Source organism: Panthera pardus, unplaced genomic scaffold, assembly GCF_024362965.1.
Source record: "Panthera pardus isolate Hobbes unplaced genomic scaffold, ASM2436296v1 HiC_scaffold_4, whole genome shotgun sequence".
NCBI classification, from domain to species: domain Eukaryota; kingdom Metazoa; phylum Chordata; class Mammalia; order Carnivora; family Felidae; genus Panthera; species Panthera pardus.
Window position 1 is genome coordinate 10113252 of NW_026526969.1, and position 19383 is coordinate 10132634.

At 43.7% G+C, this 19383-nt stretch overlaps 1 protein-coding gene across 6 annotated transcripts in view; it reads left to right on the plus strand.

Annotated features, from left to right (window-relative positions):
* Nucleotides 1-831: 831 nt before the first annotated feature.
* SMURF1 (SMAD specific E3 ubiquitin protein ligase 1) overlaps nucleotides 832-19383 on the plus strand; it is a 108987-nt gene continuing 90435 nt past the window's right edge. The window contains exon 1 of one of the 6 annotated variants that reach the window (XM_053894090.1): nucleotides 832-1116. In XM_053894090.1, the coding sequence (XP_053750065.1) occupies nucleotides 1062-1116 (55 nt within the window). In that variant the 5' untranslated portion in view covers nucleotides 832-1061. Of the gene's footprint in view, nucleotides 1117-2148; nucleotides 2277-2519; nucleotides 2767-19383 lie in introns of those variants that run through there. The other 5 variants (XM_053894087.1, XM_053894092.1, XM_053894091.1 and 2 more) reach the window with 5 other exon arrangements.

Below are 19383 nucleotides of genomic sequence, written 5' to 3' on the forward strand. Positions count from 1 at the left end.
TAGGGGGAAGTGTTAGCGGAAGGTAGGCTGTAAAGCTGCCTTTGTGTTGGGTTGAATTGTATGCAGATTGGATAATCACAAACATCTACCTCTCAACTTTATCCTTCTCTCCCATCTTGTTTACCGTGGCCATAAATGGCACTTCCTGCGATTCTGGAGACTTTGTCATGGGTCAATAGAGCGCACTAGTTGCACAGAACACACTTAGGGGACTGTGTCTTTGAGAAATCTCTCCGTTGAAAGTGCATTATTTAAAAGCCCTTTGCTCAAAAAAAAAAGTGTTGCATGACTATTTGCGCAAGGTGCTTGGTGTAGTGACAGGCCACGGTTTCACGTAATCCTCTTTTCAATAGCTATCGGGGGCCCCGAGGCTTGAGACACAGACCTGGAAAATCCATTCTGTCCGCATCTGCAAACCCGTTCCCTCGGAGAACGTGGCGAAGACCGAGGGTAACGGTTCGCGGGCCCAGGCGGACCCCGTTCCTCTTTCCGCGGGCCTCCAAGGCGCGCTCGACTCCCAAGTCCCGAACGCCTTCGCTCATCTCCCAGCGGGAAGACGCGGGAAGCCGGGGGCCCCGGCTCCCAGAGTCCGCGCGCCCGAGGCTGGGCCGGCAACGCAGCCCCGCAGCGCGCCCCGCCCCGGCGTGTCCGCGGGCGCGCGCACGCACGCAGGCGCGGGGGCGCACGGCGCGGGCGCGCGCAGGGCCGGGCCGGCACGGCGGCGGGAGCGCGCGCGGCTCCGGGAGGCGGCGGCGGCGGCGGAAGCGGCGAGGGCGGCGGGCGTCCGGCTCTGAGGAGGTGGTGGTGGTGGCGGCGGAGGCGGCTCCGGACTGGGCTCGGCTGGGAGCGAGCGAGGGTCGGGGGCGCCGGGTCGAGCGCGGATCCCCCGGCTCGACCGTCCTCCCGCCGCCCGGACGCCTGGGCCGCGGAGTTTGTGTCCCGGCTCGGACCCCGGCGCCCAGCCCGGAGCCGTAACCTTGAGGCGGCGGCGGCGGGGCCGGGCCGGGCCGGGCCGGGGGGCGGCGGCGCTGGATCCGCGGCTGCCCGATCGTTGGCGGGAGATGTCGAACCCCGGGACGCGCAGGAACGGCTCCAGCATCAAGATCCGTCTGACAGGTACGGACGGTGGGAGGCCCACCCGCCGCCCCCCCCCACTCTCCCGACGCCCCCTGGCGCCCCGCACGGCCCCCCAGCAGCCCCGGAATTTCCCGCAGAGCGCCCCGGTGGAGTGGCCCTCCCCCACGCCGGCCGTTGTCCCAGGACCTCGTCACCCCCCTCGGCGAGTGCCCCTCGCTCCTCGCTCCCGGCCCCGCCCCCTCGCTGCTCCCGGCCCCGCCCCCTCGCTTCTCACCCCGATTCCCCCCCGCGGCCCTCTCGCTTTCCTCCTCCTTCCCCCACCTGCCCCTTCGCTTCTCCCCTCCTGCTTTCACCCCTCCACCCCGGTCGCCCCCCTCCCTCATCCCCGCCTTGTCCCCTCCGTTCTCCCCCCTCGTGGCCCCGCCCCTACTCCTCATCTCCCCCCCCCCCTTTCCTACCCCTCGCTTTCTTCCCTCTCCCCTTACCTGCCTCCTCGCTTTTCCCTCCAGGCCCCGCCCCTTGCTCTCGGTCCCGCCCCTCGCTTCTCACCACCTTCCCGTCGTCTCCCGCTCCCCTGTCTGCCCTCGGACGTGCCCCCTAGCTTCTGCCTCCTGCCCCCGGCTCTCACCCCCTCCCCCACACTCTGTACCTTCCTCCCGCTACCACCCCCCCACCTGCCCCCCGGCTTCTCCCCTCCCGGCCCCGCCCCTTTATTCTCCCTTGGCCGGGCTCCCTCACTTTCCCCCTAAGCCCCGCCCCTCATTTTCTACCTAGTCCCTCCCTTGCTTATCTCCCGGCCCCGCCCCCTTGCTTCTGTCTCGCTGCCTCCACCCTTTCCTTCAGCCTCGAATTCCTCAGTCCTATCTCGTGGCTTCCCCCGGTCCTGTTCTCCTCACTTCCCCGCTGGTCCAGACCTCTTCGGTCTGCTCCACTTCCTTTCTCCCTCAGGCCAGGCCACTATCTACTCCTGACCGTGCTTCTTCAATTCTTTCCTTCTCTGCATTGCACTTTGCCGTCACCGCCCCCCCCTCCTCCCCCAGCATCCTTGAGCCCTGCCGAGGCGCTGAGGGACCCCCGCCCCGCCCCCCACTGGAGGCTCTGGCACCTGCACTAACGCAGGCTCCTTGATTCGCTCGCGTTGAGTCTTTTCAATGAAATGCCCGCGTCTCCTAGGAGCCTCTGTAGTGCCACCTTCAAGGGTGAGCGCGAGGCTCTGCGGGCCGGCGACGCGCGGGTTTGGAGGAGTGTGGACGCGAGCTGTCTGGGGGAGGCGCCCCTCGCTAGCGGGCCCCGGAGATCCCGGGCCGGTCTGCGCCCTCGCCCGCCCCTTCTCGGTGTCCTCAGGGCTTAGGGCGCTGCGGCCGCGCCTCCCAGCTCAAATTCACACCTGAGGCGGGATTGTAGGGCTGCAGATGCGGTTCTGCTGCGGGACTTTCCGAACTCGAATGTTTCCAGCCCTGGAAAGGAAATTAAAAGTTCAGGCTAATTCCTGACTGGGGCTTTCCCCTGGATTTTTCTGTTCGGTGGCCCGTGTGGTGAGGACTCCGAAGTCAGAGTCTGGTCAGATCCTTTCACAGACAGAATGAGCATTTTGGACACTTTATCGCAGATGCGTAACACTAATTCGTCGGTAATAATCCATGAAAACAACAATGGGTGATTGTTTAAAAACTAAAGTTTCCTTTGAAGGTACATAGTTGTTGCATGATTTTTTGTTTGTTTCGAGAGAAGAGTTATAATTTTTATTTTTGTATAAAGATGTCACATTAGGTTATGATGAGATGATATGTTCAGATCAGATGATTTGGACCCAAATCCAGACCCTGGTTTTGTGGAGTGACAGCCATATATTCCAGGGATCTTTACTTCTGGGGAAACATCATCCTTTATTCCAGGACTTGTAGGAAACACTTCTCACTATGGAGATACAATGTATAACATTGTTATTTTTATGGTTACATGAAAGCCATGTTTTTGACTTTGTGATGCTTGTAAAACTTTAATTACTGACAACTTTAATTTGATTCTCATTTACAGTGTAAACTGTAGTTGACATCAGATTGGTTTCATTTTGTTAAGATCAGAAGTAACTGACTTCATGAGTTTTGGTAGAAATATGATTAATGTTTCAGAAGGAATAGGTTCTAATGAGAGTGTGTCGGGTGTAATATATATATTAATCAAGCCTAATTGGCAGGTCTGGGCCTTTCCCGTGTGAAGGGGGTGGGGGGGACTTGGTTTGTCCTCCCAAATTATTTTTGGATTCAGAAATTTAGGTGCCACAGATGTAGAAATGCTTTGGAGAGTTTTGGATGGCATTTGATATTGAAGGCTCAGGTAAAGGGTGTTGTTTCCAAAGCACCTTTTCCCTTCACCCCTGGTGATGTTATTGGCGGTCTGAGATGATCTGTGAGTGTGGTCATCCCCGCAACAGGATGGAGAGTTGAGTGGTCATTGTAGACCCACGTGCAGTTGTCTGTTGAAAGTTCACTTATGTTGTAACGTTGGAACCAGATATTTTGTTGAAGAGGGGGTGGTTTTGGCCTCCTCTTCAAGCTTTCAGGGGCAGTTTGAACTCCCTTCACTTCTGGCCTGTTGGATAGCCATCTTGTAAAAGTTGTATGCTTTTGTTACAGGTTTCAGAGTTTATTTCTACCTGTGATATTTGAAAAAAATATTTTTTAAAAATGAGGGACATTCCAACCAGTCAGTAATATCACACAGAGCATAATTCAAGGCGACATCTGATGGCATGGGAGTTATAAAAGAGCATTTAGAACTTTGGGGTCCACAGTTGTATTTGGTGAAGAGAGCATTGGATTTAGAATTAAGAGACTTGAGGGGCACCTGGGTCGGTTCAGTGGGTTCAGTGTCTCACTCTGGATCTCAACTTGGGTCTTGATTTCAGGGTCGTGAGTTCAAGCCCCACATTGGGCTCCGTGGTAGACGTGAAGCCTGCTTAGGAAAAAAAAGACTTGATTTTGTTCAGCTCTATCCTAAACTGCATGATATGGAACCAATTATGTGACCTTTTGGGGTCTCAGTTTCATCATATAAAATGAGATTTCAACTTAAAAATTTTATTTAAGTGTTTATTTATTTGGAGAGAGAGATTTAGAGAGTGAGCAGGGAAGGGACAGAGAGAGAGAATCCCAAGCAGGCTCTGCGCTAACAGCTGAGCTCGAACTCACGAGCCATGAGATTGTGACCTGAGCCAAAATCAAGAGTCCAACCGCTTTACTGACTGAGCCACCCAGATGCCCCGAGATTTCAACTTTATTCTAACATCTTTGATTCTCCATTTGGCTACCTACTTATTCTAAATTATGTTGGGTACTTATGCTTTGTGTTATTAAATCTCAATGCTGATATTCAGAAATTTGTGTTAAAACACAGCTCTTATGTTTGATTTATGCTAAGCATTAATTTTGTGTATTGATTATGATATATTTTTTTTCTTCCTCTGGAGCCCTTTCAGCTTTTGAAAACTATTGAGTAGTATATGGAGCTGCTTTGGAAGCCTGGCCTATGTAGTAGAAGAATATTTGAGTCTTTATATTTAAAAGAATTTAACTTTAATGAATGTCTTTGTGATGTTTTAACAGGAAAATAGTTTTTAAATAGTTTCAGTAGGTTTGGGGCATAATATGTGCAAAATCAAAGTGATCTTAACATTATCTTGCAGACATTTAGAGTTCACTGGCAAATCAAACACTTCGGAAACCGTTTTAAGTTCAAGCAGGATTTGCGAAAACTTTTGTTTCTTATGTGGTACACAAATGAATCCCAGATACATTATTTAGGCCACTTTGGGTAAAAGAATGGAATTTTGGGCTCTAAGGGTTCCACAGTGCTCTTCAAGCAAATTAAATTTTATTCCAATGTTAACCAGTTAGTTGAAATAGCAAACGCCTAAACTTTTTTGGGTATTTAGGCCTTGAAACACTCTCAGACTTCCTTGTGTTTTTATATCTTTTGAAGCGTGACTGCGTGTTGCAAAGAGAAAAATTCTAATTCCAAGTAGAGAGAGGGGAAGAGGCCTTCCTTGATAGCATATGGAAATGGAGGCTATTTTTAAAGTTGTAGCACATGGAAAGTAAGGCCGACTTGGGGTTTGGCGTCCAGATGATGCGACTTGGAGAGAAACAGTTGTAGTAATAACTGTTAATAACTGTAATTGATCAATAACAGGTGGTCTAATTGATTTGAAATAGTTCTGTTTCTCTTAAAGGTTAAGAAGGCTGTTAAGAGAGTTCCCTTTATTGGTTTATGGCAGCAGAGAACCTCGCTTATGTAAGGCAGGCAACACTTTGGTTTTTAACGACGAAACCGGGATAAGCTGGCATAAGTCATCAGTGTTTAGCCCTGAGCTGCTTCTGAGTTTTCCTCGGGCTCAGCCTCAGGTTTATGAAGGTACTGTGAAGGCACTTCTTTGGCTGGATTAATGCTGGTTAAGGGTGTGGGATGTGCTACCTCAAGTAACTATTGCAAAACTTAAGCTTCAGTTTTACTTGAAAAGGAATCACATTCTGCCAAATATAGGTTGTATTTGTGATTTGACCACATTGGAGAGGTCTTAAGAAAAACCTTCCCCCCCCCCCAATCCGTTTTTTAAAACTTCTTGACCCCCTAACTGACCTGAGAGACGAAATACCTTGTACACTTTATTTCTGTCTATAGCTCGATAGTAATTGTAGTGATATCCAACTAGAATTTTTGACTTCAAGTCTAATTATTTCAGTTCACAACTCCTATTTCTGCAACCATAAAAGTGGTGTCTGAACTTTGAGTTTTTCCTTCTAGTCCCCAAATTTTCATTTTCTCTGTTTGGTCGAATTTGTCGGGTTCTGGCATGTTGTGCTGTGTGTAAGGGGAGGTTCTGGGGGCTGAGTCACTTGGGAAGAAGTATTTCCTCATGAATTAAAAAAAAAAGACTGACCCATAATATTTCAACATCAGCTCAATGATCCACTTAACTAAACTGGCTGTTTTGTAACATGTTTGTGGACACTGGTTAAAAGTTAAAGTAGCTGAATTGTGCATTTTATTGAGTGCCAAGAGCAAAAGGGAAGTTCAAAAACCTTCGGAAATAGATGAAATAATTTAGTATCCTGGCAGTGCTCTGATTCTCTGGTTGAGAAACCCTAACTTTTAGGATTCTTACTTGGATCAAATTGTTGTAATTTCAAACCGTTTTAGAGGTTAAGTATTTTTAAACCAGTAGAGAATTAAAAATATGTGGTTATTTATTTATTTATTTTATTTTTGTCACTGAACAACCTAAGTGACTGGTTTGCTTGTTGTTCTGTAAGTGAATGTTATTGAGAGACAACCCCTAATTTAAATTGGCTTGTCATCCACCGCATTCTAGCTGACCACGTCCCTAAGGCATGCTACTTAAAGATGAGCTGGAAAGCTCTGTTGAAAACACACACACACACACACACACACACACACACACACACACAAGCACCTAGCCATGTGGACTGGAAATATCTTCTTTTTAAAATGTTAGAATTACTGTTGTGTCTATAGATGCAATGTAATCCATTTGGATATTTAAACTAAGTGGAATGTTGTTTCCATGCTTCCGGATTAAAGTGGGGGGAGGTCTTTTATTGTTTTAAAACAAGGCTTAAATAATGTACAATCAATGCGCCTGGTGACGCGCCCCAGTCTCATTCCAGCTGTGTTCACCTCCATTGCAGCTGAAAGGAATTCTAATTGGCTGAGGAATGTCAGCAACATCGTGTATCACTGAGCATGAACCTATTTTGCTGGCTGCTGGGTGATGCATTTCAGATGTTTTCAGCTCCCGAGTCCAACTTGGAGGTTGCTTTCAGGAGTCTGGAAGAGAACGTTGTGAGACTGCGGGATGTAGACAGCGGCCTGCGTTTTTCTTTGTACGTTGGGCATTCGCTAGGTTCTCTAAAGGCCACGCACGGTACTTTCTTGTGGCTTAAACACTGACTCGGGGAGTCAGAAGGTCTGAATTTGATTTTTAACTCACAGAAGTGAAGAAAGGGGGTGGGTGGAATTACAATCTTTTAGACTCCGTTTGCCTGTCTGTGATGCAAGATACCTGCCTTTGCATGTTGCACAAGGACTTGATGCGGATTAAATATTTTGATGCGTAGTTATGGGTTATTTATAGGGTAGCCTGGTGTAAATAGAGGGCCATAGGTTCCTGTTATTTCTTATTCCCAAATAATTATGTCAGTGCTAACACTAATGGTATGCTTTGACACTGAAGAAAATCTATAAAACCTATTGATAAACATGAAAAGTAATACTCAAGAACAAATTGTTAAATTCTGTATGCATTCAGAAAGTTCCCTGGAGAAATAGCATTAGTTGCCAAAGCCAGCCTCATCTTTAATTGTGAAACCTTGGAAGCATTCCCATTAAAATCGGGAACAATACAGGGATGTGCTCTGTCAAAATTGTTATTAACTAGAGAAAGACAGCAGAAAGCAAAATTGCTATTATTTGTTTTAGAAGTCCAAAAGAATCAGCTGATAAACAATTATAAGCAATTAAAAAGACTTAAGTAGTTGGATAGAAAATTTCTCCGTGAGAAAAAAAATGGATAGAAGTTGATATGCAGAGACAAACTAGGAAAAATAATTTGCAGTCTATATGAAAATGAAAGTCTAGCTCCTTTAATATATAAAGAGCTTTCAAAATCAATTAGAAAAAGGCCAATAACCTATTTGCAAAGAATACAAACACTTCAGAAAAGACAGAGAATGGGTTTCAAACATGGGAAAAGATACCCAGCCCTACATACCAAACAAAATACCAGTTGAAACTGGGAGTGAAACAGTTTTTCACTAAGCAGATTGGCAGAGACCAAAGAGTTTGAAAATATGTTATGATGACAAAGGTGTGGAAAAGAGGAAGCTCTTTTCCATTGTTGGCTGAGAATGTAAATTGATACAATAGAGTAAGGACAGCAGCTTGGTACTATCAGATAATAAATGTCTATGCCTTTGATTGACCAATTTTGCCTCCAGGAATTTTTCTTACAGATATATGCAAGGGGCGCCTGGCTGGCTCAGAAGAGCATGAGACTCTTGATCTTGGGGTCACGAGTTTGAGCCCCACATTGGGTATAGAGATCACTTAAAAATGAATAAGTAAATAAGTTAAAAAAACATCTATGCAAAATCATTGCAGCATTGTTTGAGACTAGGAGAGAAAACAACCTAAATGTGCCATTAATAGAGCACTAGTTAAATCAATTATGTTATATACCCAAGGATGTGTAGCTGTTTAACAGAATAAGATTGTGCTTATAAGATTCTGATACAAAGCACTTTCTAAGACACATTTATTGTGTGGGGGAAAGAGATTCAGAGGAGTGAATGTTGTAATACTATTTGAGTAATAAGTAAAAAATAAAAGGGGAAATTTATTGACCTATTTGTATAGGGTATCACTGCAAGGGTACTGCTGAAAATACTGATTGTGATTGTCCCTGGGGGAGAACCAGGGCCTGAGGATCTGGGTGAGAGGGACATGTTTTCACTGTATTCCTTTTGTACTGTTTGATCTCTCCCCTCTTTCCTCTTGAGAATAGATTGCTTTTCAACAATTAAAAATGTTGAAAACAAAAAAAAATCTACAGCTCTTAACAATCTCTTAGGGCAACTAGTACATTGGTTGAAATTGTTTTCAAATGCAGGTGTTCTGAAAATTCAAAATAATTGTGTCAAATATATTTTAAAAGGCTAAAATAGTGTCTAAAGGCATATAGCCATGCTTATATGTATTTCTTCACAGGAAGATTCCTGGGTTCTGGAGAGTGAAAAATACTCTGCATACTTTGTAGATCTGAACAAACTTTTTTCCCAGAGAATATGTTTATTCTGATACTTAAACACACACACAAACACACACACACTCACACACAAATTGTTCCCGCATGAAACTAAGTAAGCCCAAATTTTTTCCAGATTGAGAAATCTGGTCCCGAAATCAATCTTTTTTCGTTCTTCTTTTCTTTTTGGTTTTCTTTTCTTTTCTTTCTCTTTCTTTCTCCCTCTTTAAAAATTTACCTTTTTCTTTTTTTAAGATTTTAATTTCAAATAATCTCCACACACCACGTGGGGCTCAAACTCATGACCCTGAGATCAAGAGTTACATCCCCTCCGACTGGCCAGCCGGGTGCCCCTGAGATCTACTTTCTATAGTGAGCCCTTTGAAAGATTGGGGTCTTGGTTCTAAATAACAGTGCTGGTTTATATCATTTATTTGGAATATCATTTGGGGTTACCTCTGACCTATTTTCAGAAAATAACCTCATCCCTAAAGTGGGGACAAAAATGCTAACTTGCATAAACCAGCATCAATAACTTGGTATTTTCCCTAAATATTTATGATCAATATTTGCTTTAAACTTTTTATGGGCTTGCTTATTAATTTTAGCTGTGCCTAAAGAAGAACTAACTGACTCGATAAAAGTAGAAAAGGTTGTAACCACCTGTCATTTATTGCCTTATAGTTCTCCTAGATCTTTGGGATAAAAAGTCTAAATTTTACTGAATTGTATCTCTACATATATTACCTACAAATGATAGATTTGAGATTTGCTTGATGCTTGCTCGTACATGTCAATAATAGCAATGCCTTCTCTGTCTGCGTTTCTTCATTTCCAAAGAGTTCTCAAGTATATTTCCTCACTTGAGCCAAGCTGTCAAACCAAGCCCCAAGAGCGTTGTGTGTTTTGTTTTGTTTTGTTTTGTATGTGTTTTTATTTCTAGGTCAAAAAAGATAGCATGCAACGTGTTTTACTCTTTAAAAACACATTTTACAGGACAGAAAAGGATAGTTCCTCTTGTCCTAAATGGATAATCATATCATGTGCAGTTACGGAAATACTCAGAAACACACTTAATCTAACTATAATAAATTCATATACTTTACAATATCAATAATCCTATGCAGGAGAAGGCCTACATGTTCTCATGGGATGTTGATTTAACTCTCCTTAGCCTTCAGTGAGGATAATCCACAAACTCACAACATTAGGTAAGGTGTTTTCTGTTTGTTTGTTTTTTTTTTTTTGTAAGGTAGCCTTTTTTTTTCCTCCTTGATTGTGCAAGATTGGAAAGGTGACGTTCTTGTTCCCACACACACCTAGTAGACACCTTCAGCTTTACATGTCCCAGTCTTCCTGATTTTCTCCTCCCCAGAAACCTTCCTGTCCCCAGTCTTGCTCGCTTCATTAAATCCACTCAGTTGCTCAAACCCCAAACCAAGACATGTTGTCATATCCTTTGTATCTAACTCCTCAAGCCCTCTCGTTTCTGCAGCCATGGTTCATCTGGAGCATGTCTTCTCTCTCTGCCCCTTGCCTCTCCCTTAGTTCAAGCTGCGAGCATCTCTTGTTTGGACAGCTGCCTTGTGCCCCTTTCGATTTGAATGTGATTTGCATCCAAAACCATCCTGCTACAGCATCAGCTATTTCTCGATTTCCAAGATGTTAAAAGATTAACTACCAAAGCCCTCATTTTCGCTTCTTCTAAAGGGGAGCTGGAAAGAGATTTGTTCACATTGTCCTTTCTCTTGGCTAGGACGGCTCCGTCACCGTCTGCTTCGGTGTTCACTGCCTCTGGCTTCAGCTCCAGGAGCATTGGTGAAGATGGCCGGGTGTCTTTGTCAGGGTCGTGGAGCTTCTCATGGTCGGATGATTTAGGGGTGGACACTGGCAAGTTGAACTGTGTACAACCACGGAGGGAGATCAGGAGACCGAACTAAAGACTACTATTTGAAAGAACCGAGAAGGGGAAATAGATAGTCTTTATGGTTCAGAGCGCGCATTACATTCTCTTGCACAGGAGCAGCCAGTTGTCTCTGGATAGCTCATGATTTTATCCCCACCCCCTTGCACGACAGCCATTCCCCAAGGCGCTCTGATCCTAGTCCACACCATCTTAGTAAGTGACATCGTTGACCAGGTAGGGTGTTCACTGAATTTTACCCTGCCTCCTTTGTTCAGCCAGTTTCACGTTTTTATTTCTGCCATGTATTTACAATACCACACTTCATGACATTGAGGGTTTTTTTTATTAGTTTTTAAAAACAAGATGCTTTCAGATGTAAGTGGTTTAAACCCTAGCTTAAACTGGTTCAATAGAAAGCATTTTATTCAGTAAGTTAACTGAAAAGTCCAAAAGTAGTTTCACTGTATGACAAGGACCCGGTTTCTCTTTGGTTCTCAGTGCTGTGACCTCAGAACCATTCTAGGCTGTCTCTTTCTCTCGTGATCAAAAGATGGCTCTAGATGCTCCCATAGTGATTTCCTTCTGGCTTTAACCAGCAGAAATGTTAAAAGTCCACTTTTCCAATAGTTCTTTGCTGGAGTAGAAGTCCTGGAGTTGAATCCTCTTGTTGGGTTGGCCTGATTTGGGTCATGTATCCATCTCTGAACCAACCACTGTGGTAAGGTTGATGGGATGTGCCGGGTGGGCAGTTAGGATCCATCTTGGAATCTAGTAATGGTGTTCGTCCTACCCAGCATACAGGACTGGGACATTTTGAGGGAACAGAAAAATGGATGCTGGGAAGGCAACCAACAACTAACTAGATGATACCATTAAAAAAATGTATAATTCTGGCTTTGTGTATGCTGAACATGCGGATGAGAAAGCTACCATTTAATGAACTTCTGAAAAATAAGTATGCCTTCTTTGTGTGAAGCAAAAGATGTATTTCTGTAAAGGTGCCAAATATTTTTGCTAAGAGTTAGGAATGGTAGCTTTATATGTAAACTTACCCCAACAAATGTTATTGATTTATGTTATAGAATGTTTCTGGATTGTTGTGTTATTTGGGACTATTTCAAGTACGAAGACTTAAACAAAATTCAGGTACAGATTCTAGAAATTCTTATGTCATTTCCCTAGAGATGATAGGGTATTTTTTGAGAGGGGAAAAATGCATGTTAATTATTTGTTCATTGAATTCAGGATGAATAGAAAGGAAAAAAATTGTTCTTTATGCAAGAAAATAATTTTTTATAAGGCAATTACCAATCCTTCTTTATAATAAAGTCTTTGAAATAATATCCATTGTGATACTTGGAGCCCTGCATTTTCTTTGCCATTTTCCTAAAAAACAGGGAGGGGGGCTTATAAACAGGCTTAAAAAATGGAGGGAGGGCGCTCATGGCTGGGCTTTGAACCCATGTTCCAAGGAATGGTTGGCGCTCTCATCGGCAGTTCTTTCCTCTGTGGAGCCAGCCAGGTAGGGTGGTTAGGAGCTGGGCTGGAGCCAGCCTGTGCCTTTAGATGAGTGACCTCATCTCTAAGTTTTCTCAGCTTAAAAAAAAAAAAAAAAAAAAAGAGGGTGGGAAATAGTTGGAGCCACTTTAGAGTTTATGAGTATTAAATGAAATAATCCACATGCAGTGTTTGGTACATAGTTATATGTTAGCTAATATTAACATTGTCCTCTTTCAGTGAATCTAAGGTGACTTTGAAAGTCACACCATTGCCTTATGTACCACTAAAAAAGAAACACTACAGCATGATTCATTTGAAGATTTCAGAGATGTTAAAATAAGAGAAAATGTCTTCGAATCAATGGTACACGGTATTATGGCTCCTCTGACTTGCAAGTCCTGGAAATTGTGTGCACACCCACAAAGTACCACAAAGTAATGCCATCTGTCTTCAGACTGAAGACATGGTGTGATCGGAAGTTTCTCTTCGTTTTGGTGTTTGTCCTAAGCTTATGTCGGTGTTGGTCTCATGTGTTGCGATATTGGTGGTTTAATAATTGCTACTTCATTCTGTAGGTTGAGTAATGGATTATACAAGACCCATGATAGGCTTGGAAACTGGTGATTCGCTTTCTTCAGCGCTTTAGAAAAAAATGGAGGTAATGTTTTTGGAAATCATCAAAAATTGGTTGGATAACACTCATCAGAAGTTCAAGGTAGCTGAAATGATAGTGCCCGGAACGTTTTAGAACAGCACAGGTTGTTGGCAGAGAGCCTGCTTAGGAAGGCGCCTTTGATACACGCAAACACATTCAGTTTGGAAGGCATAATATTGATATTTGGAAGCAATGCGTGGTATTTGATTTTCCACTAAAATTTAAATGTGGAAGTACATTGTAGAGTTTGAGCGGTAGTCACAGGCTCTTTAAGTACCAACTTGGTGCAGTAAAAAGTTGCTATGTGATACGCTACGCTGGAATTTAGAGTAAAATCTATGAGGATAGCACATAGCCTCGATAGCGTGCTGTTTCTCTTGGAGCCTGATATTTCGGGTGTTGTGACGGGAGCAGTGTAAGCCTGTTCTGGCTCGCTTTCTCTTTTTTTAGGTCTATTTTTGATATTAACTTTGAAATGAATCACGGAAGTCTTTTTGGAGACTTGTCATACCTGTTTACTTATTGCATTATTTATGGCTTACTTCACGAACTGAATGTCAGCGGGGTTCCACTTTTGTTCACGACAATTGCAGGAGAGGAACAGATGTGCCGATGGCTTACCTCGAGCCTCGTCGTAAGCCCCAGAGGCTGTCCTCAGGCACATCTGGCACATGAAGTATTTAAATAGTATTTGAGGGTGTTGGTGATGATTTTGGAAAAGACTCACTCTGCGCATTCCATAATTTCATGCATTCTGAGACAACAGTGTGTGTTTTCTTTTTGGAAACCCAGGTTTGGCTTCTGGATTTTGTCTAGGGTTCAGCCTAATGGTAGGGAAAGAAAAGTTTTTATGTTTTATTTCAGACAAGGAGTTTGACTTTAGGAAATGGTACCTCTGTTGAAATACCAACAAAAAATATTCCCAAAAGGAAACAGTTTATCAATGTCAGCACTTTTCTTATCACCTGTACAGTAGCGATGTTTATGTTTAGAATAGACAGGAGCCAGTCAAAATCTCTCAGCAAGGCTTTTCAAAAGGGTATGACGATGTCGGTGTTACTCCAGGTGTTTAATTTCAGGCAGTGTGAGTCAAGGATTTGGCGTTTCTTATATTAGAATAGATGAGACTTTATTCAGAAAAGAAAAAGAAAACAACTCATTAACTTGAAGTGTATACATCACAGCCTAAAAACTTCAGTCGGAGTTTTTAAATAGATGATGTACGCGTATGATATAAAAGGGTATTCATTAAAAATAAGTCTCCTACCCTCCTTGTCCTTTGTCAGCCAAGAACTTGCCTCTAGAGAAGTAGCTGTTATTATCATCGCACTACTGGTTTCTCTTGGATTCTTCCAAAGGGTCTCTGTTCATTTCCCTTTGTCCCCCGCCTCTCTCTTTAACACAGATGACAGTATATGATGTGCACTTGTGTTCACCTTGCTTGTTCACATAATATAGATCAGGGATCGCTCCATTGTCCGTACACCCAGAGCTGTCTCTGTAGCAGAAACATCTCTGTTGCTTAGGTGGGGCCACGTGACTTGTTCTGGCTAGTGAAGTGTGAGAAGTGATTTGTCCCACTGTGGGGCCAAAACAGGAAGAGCCTCCAGCTCTTCCGTGGAGCACTGGGGACCATGTGGCGCATGGTGGGGACTTTGTCAGCCTGGGTCCCTGAATGATTACGTGGCACGGAGAGTCCCCTTCTGCCCTGGTCCATGTACTCCCCGCCCCTCCCCCCCCATCCCGCCCCGACAATGACAACACAACCTGTGTTGGACATGTAGTGCTGGCAGGGAATAAAACCTCTGTTATGTTCATTTGTTTTTACATCATGTCAGTCTTTCCTGATTGGTGTTGCCTATTTCTTTTTAACAGCTGTGAAATACGTAGCACCAAATAAACCCAGTTCAGATTATCATGAAAGAACAAAAGGGCATCTCAATAAAGAATAACCATTTTAGAGGCACCTGGGTGGTCCAGTTGGTTAAGCATCCAAGTCTTGATTTCGACTCAGGTCATGATCTCATGGTTCGTGAGTATGAGTCCAGCATCGTGCTCAGCACTGACAGTGTGGAGCCTGCTTAGGATTCTCTCTTTCTCCGTCTCTCTGCCCCTCCTCCATTTGCATGCACGAATAAATAAAGTTTATTTTATTTTGAGAGAGAGTGGGGGAAGTGTCAGAGAGGTAAAGAGAATCCCAAGCAGGCTCTGTGCTGTCAGCACAGAGTCTGAAATGGGACTTGATCTCACAACTGTGAGATCCTGACCCAAGCCCAAATCAAGAGTCGGTCGCTTAACCCACTGAGCCACCCAGGTGCCCCCAAAGAATAATCATTTTAAATAAACAAATACCAGAGAAATTGTGGCTACAGTGTGTTACTACATCATTGTAGCCTATCTATCCTTTAAGGGAATATATATCTATTGAAAAATACAAAGGAGAAATAAGCACTTTATTATTTGAGTGAGGCTTCATTCTTTAACATTATAGTTTATAATTTTTGCATCCGAATTTGGTATTAATTTTCTAGTCAGATTATTTTGAAAGGAGGGTAGGCACCGAAGTCAATTCACTGTGTTACTCAGGATTGAGCACAATACTTACAGGTGTTAAGGATGAGAGAAAGGTTACAAAAATAGTCTCTACCCAGAACTTAACAGTACAGTAGGGAGTGAGACAGGCACTAGAAACAGTTAAGCATTAAAAAAAAAAAAAACAAAGGTGCTAGATTGAAAAGACAGCTCCTTGTGGGCCACAGAGGCCTAGCGCTGGGGAGGCCAAATTTGAAGTCGCTCTGGAAAGATCTGCATGAGACAGAATGGGGCAAGAGGGTGGCCAAACAGAGGGAACAGAGGACACAGGCTTCAGTGACAGGCCGAGGGGTCTGGGTAGCAGTAGAGAGATTTGATCTGGAACTGACCTGATAAATTCTGATGTGTAGAAGGGGGTCTTTTGTGTCCAGAGGGCAGCACAGGATCCAGTGAATGTAGTACCATGGCTAAGAGCCAGCCACGCTAGAGGCCTGTGCTCCAATTCTGGCTTTGCCACTTTCTAACTCTAGAAAGTTCTAGAAAAAGGGTCTGCAGGGTAAGTGCTTAGAGAATGACAGTTGTGATGCCTACTGTGTGCAGCTGCCTCTTGGAGGGGAACTTGGTAACAGTGAGAACTGTCTAATGAGCGAATAAATTCGGCCCCTTCACAAAGTGAGTGTTGCGTGTTGCTGTTTTATGCAAATACTGGATGATAGTCTTTCTAGAGGCTTTACAAGGAATCCTTTGTGGGGGCCAAGTTCCAAGTTTAGACTAAATGGTCTACAAAATTTCTTTTTAACAAACATTTATTGAATAACTACTAGGTGCTAGGTTGTCTGGAAAGTAACATACTGGACACCAGGAAGGGGTCAGAGACCAGATGAAGGGAAATACTTGTTGTTTACCCAGTCTGTGCATTGTTACAAAGTTAATGTCAGACTCCCTGTATGGCCCTTGAAAAACCATTCCAATTGGGTGGGTGTGTGTGTGGGGGGGGGGGGGGGTCGGAGATAAGTGTCTGTGAAGCAAGTTAAGTGATGTAAATACTAAATGATCTTGAACATCCTGATAAAACACAGCAGGTGTTCAGGGAAGGCTGCCTTAGCCTTTCCTCTGATGTGCTCACTTTAGTATCTTGCTGGTTTATTGCAACATGCTTTCTGAAAATCCTTCTTAGAAGTTCTAATTGGAGCCCAACTATGGCTCCTCCAGTATGGATGGTAAATTCGTGTTTGTGGAGTGATTTTTTTAATCTTTTTTTTTTTTTTTTTTTTTGACACTGGAACTATTTCCATTTACAGTCAGGTACTGTTTAAAATCTTTTTGCGGGCAAAATAGGTTAAACTTAAAGTGCACGGGAGGGAATTCCTCGAGGTGGGGAGGCAGATCCCGTGGAAGGTCCAGGGCTCTTGCCCCAGATCACTTATGCTGGGGGCTGTACAACCTTCACACCCTGTTTGGAGTCTCTCCAAAGAGATTCTAGATTGAGAGTCTGACAAATGCCAGCTTGAAGCTTTAGTGTTGGGACGTTATTCTTTGGAGTGCCTCTTCTGGCCTTTGGCTCTTTTTATGGAAACTAGGTCAGGTATACAAACTACATCCTGTGGAATTCTAAGGTGAGCAACTGTGGTTGGATGTGGGTTTTAGGATACACCTGACCGGGGTTTCCTGTCCAGATTTGCTGTTCAGGATTGGGGTCACTCTGGGCAGTAATGATGAAGCTTTTTGTCAATTATTGAGGCTTTTACTACTCGCCAGGAAGGCACGATGCTAGGCACTTCTCACGAGTTTCCTCTCAGTAAACTTACTTAGGTAGGTACTACTCCTGTCCTCATTTTGGAGACTGTGGAGTCAGTCCTCCCAGTTTCCCTGCATACCAGTGTCCTTGGGCAAGCCCTGCATTTCAGCTTTAAGCCTCAGATAAGACCTACCTCCTAAGGCTGTTGCAAGGAATAAATGAAGTAATTTGGTGCCCAGCTGTTGCCCAGCATATGGTAGAGGCTCCCTGGCCTAAGGCTTCACTGAGTTATCTTGTAAGTGGATTAAAGGTGACGGCTTCGTGAAGTTAACTTTGCTTCTTACTTTCTATGTTGGCGTAAACGTTGTTTCTGAAGCTAGTTCTTTTCTTCAAATTAAAATCGCCGTTAAACGTCATTCAGTTAGGAGCTCACTTTTTCAGCCAACCTTCCCAGAAAGTGATCGCTTCAAGATTGTTTATGGAGGGGGCAAATGGCACTGGCATTATTGTGACAGAGATGAGGAACAATATAAAAAGGAAAGTGAATCTTCTCAAATTTCCACCACCTCTTACTAACTTAATATTTTTTATTGCCGTTTCCTACTTGGTGTACATTCCTATTGATTATTTACTAAAAATCAGAATAAACTGTGCCTTGTTATTATGTGTCATGTATATTATCACTGTAACATTACTCGGTAATTACACTTCTGAAAAATAAATACAGCTGACCCTTGAACAACATAGGTTTGAACTGTGTTGAATTATATATATTATTATATATAATAAACGTAGTACAGGACTGTAAATGTCTTTCCTTCCTTAGGATTTTCTTAACTTTCTTTCTCTAGCTTACTTTATTGTAAGAATACAGTATATAATACATATAACATAAAAATACGTGGTAGTTGACTGTCTATGTTATCAATAAGACTTCTAGTTAATAGGAGGCTACGAGTAGTTGTATTCTGGGGGGAGTCAGAAGTTACACAGAGATTTTCAACTGCACAGGGATAGGGGGTGTCAGTGCCCCAACCCCCCCATCCCCTCATTTCAAGACTCAACTGTAAAATTTTAGTGATTCCCAAAAGTTTGAACTCACCTTTTTTCCCCCTCTTTTGTTAAATGAAGTATAGTTGACATACAATATTACATTAGTTTCAGGTGTAAATATAGTGATTTGACAACTCTGTACATTATGCTGTGCCCACTACAAATGTCACCATCATCTGTCACCATACATACAACGCTATCACAGTACCATTGACTATATTCCCTATGTTGTACTTTCTCCCTATGACTTCCTCCTTCTTGTGCTTTCCTCTCTCCTTCACCCATTTTGCTCATCCCCCATCCCCCACCCCCCATCCCCTTTTCCCTCTGGCAACCGTCAGTTGGTAAAAGTTGGAGCATTCTTGGTTCAGGCTGTGCCTGTGCTGTTTTTCTATTTGGTTTGGTCCTCAGGCCTCATCACCACCCTCTCCGTGTGAAAGAATGGTATGTTCTATTTAATGGTATCATGAAACTGGTTACCCCTCTGAGATAGAGCGTTTTGTGGTTCCACTTAACCCAGCGTTTGAACTCATGAACCAAGTTTAGGAGAGAATTTGCGAGCGTAGATAATGGTTGGGTCTTGGAGACATTTTTAACAGAAACCGAGTGTGACACCAGTGGTTAGCCAAAAGACACAGGAGAAAGGACGTGAAATCGTGATTATGGAAAAAGAAATATGGTTGATGTCTGTGATCGAGTCCGCCCTTTTGGTAGTGCTGGGCCAAGGACATTAACATTTCAGAAATACTAAAAACAGGTCCCTGTAGCTGTTTCCTTGTGTCCCACCAGCATCAAGCAGCCGTCTTGGAGGAGTTATGCGCAGAGGCGATGTTAGTGGACACTGCTCCCCTTCCGGCTCCCTGATTTCCACAGGGGGTAAACGACATGGGGAGCTCACTGGAACCATAGTTTCCCTGAAGTCTCAGGAGCTTGTTTTGGGTGTGGTGCTCTCTCCACCATTTGTATAGTTGCCAGACTGCTATGATTTTATCACTCAGTAATGTTCCAGGAGGTTTTAGTGAAAATCTAAAACTGCCTGCCCACCCTATCAAGTGGAGTTTGAAAGAGGTCTCTTGGGAGAGGATAGACCGAGTCTTCTA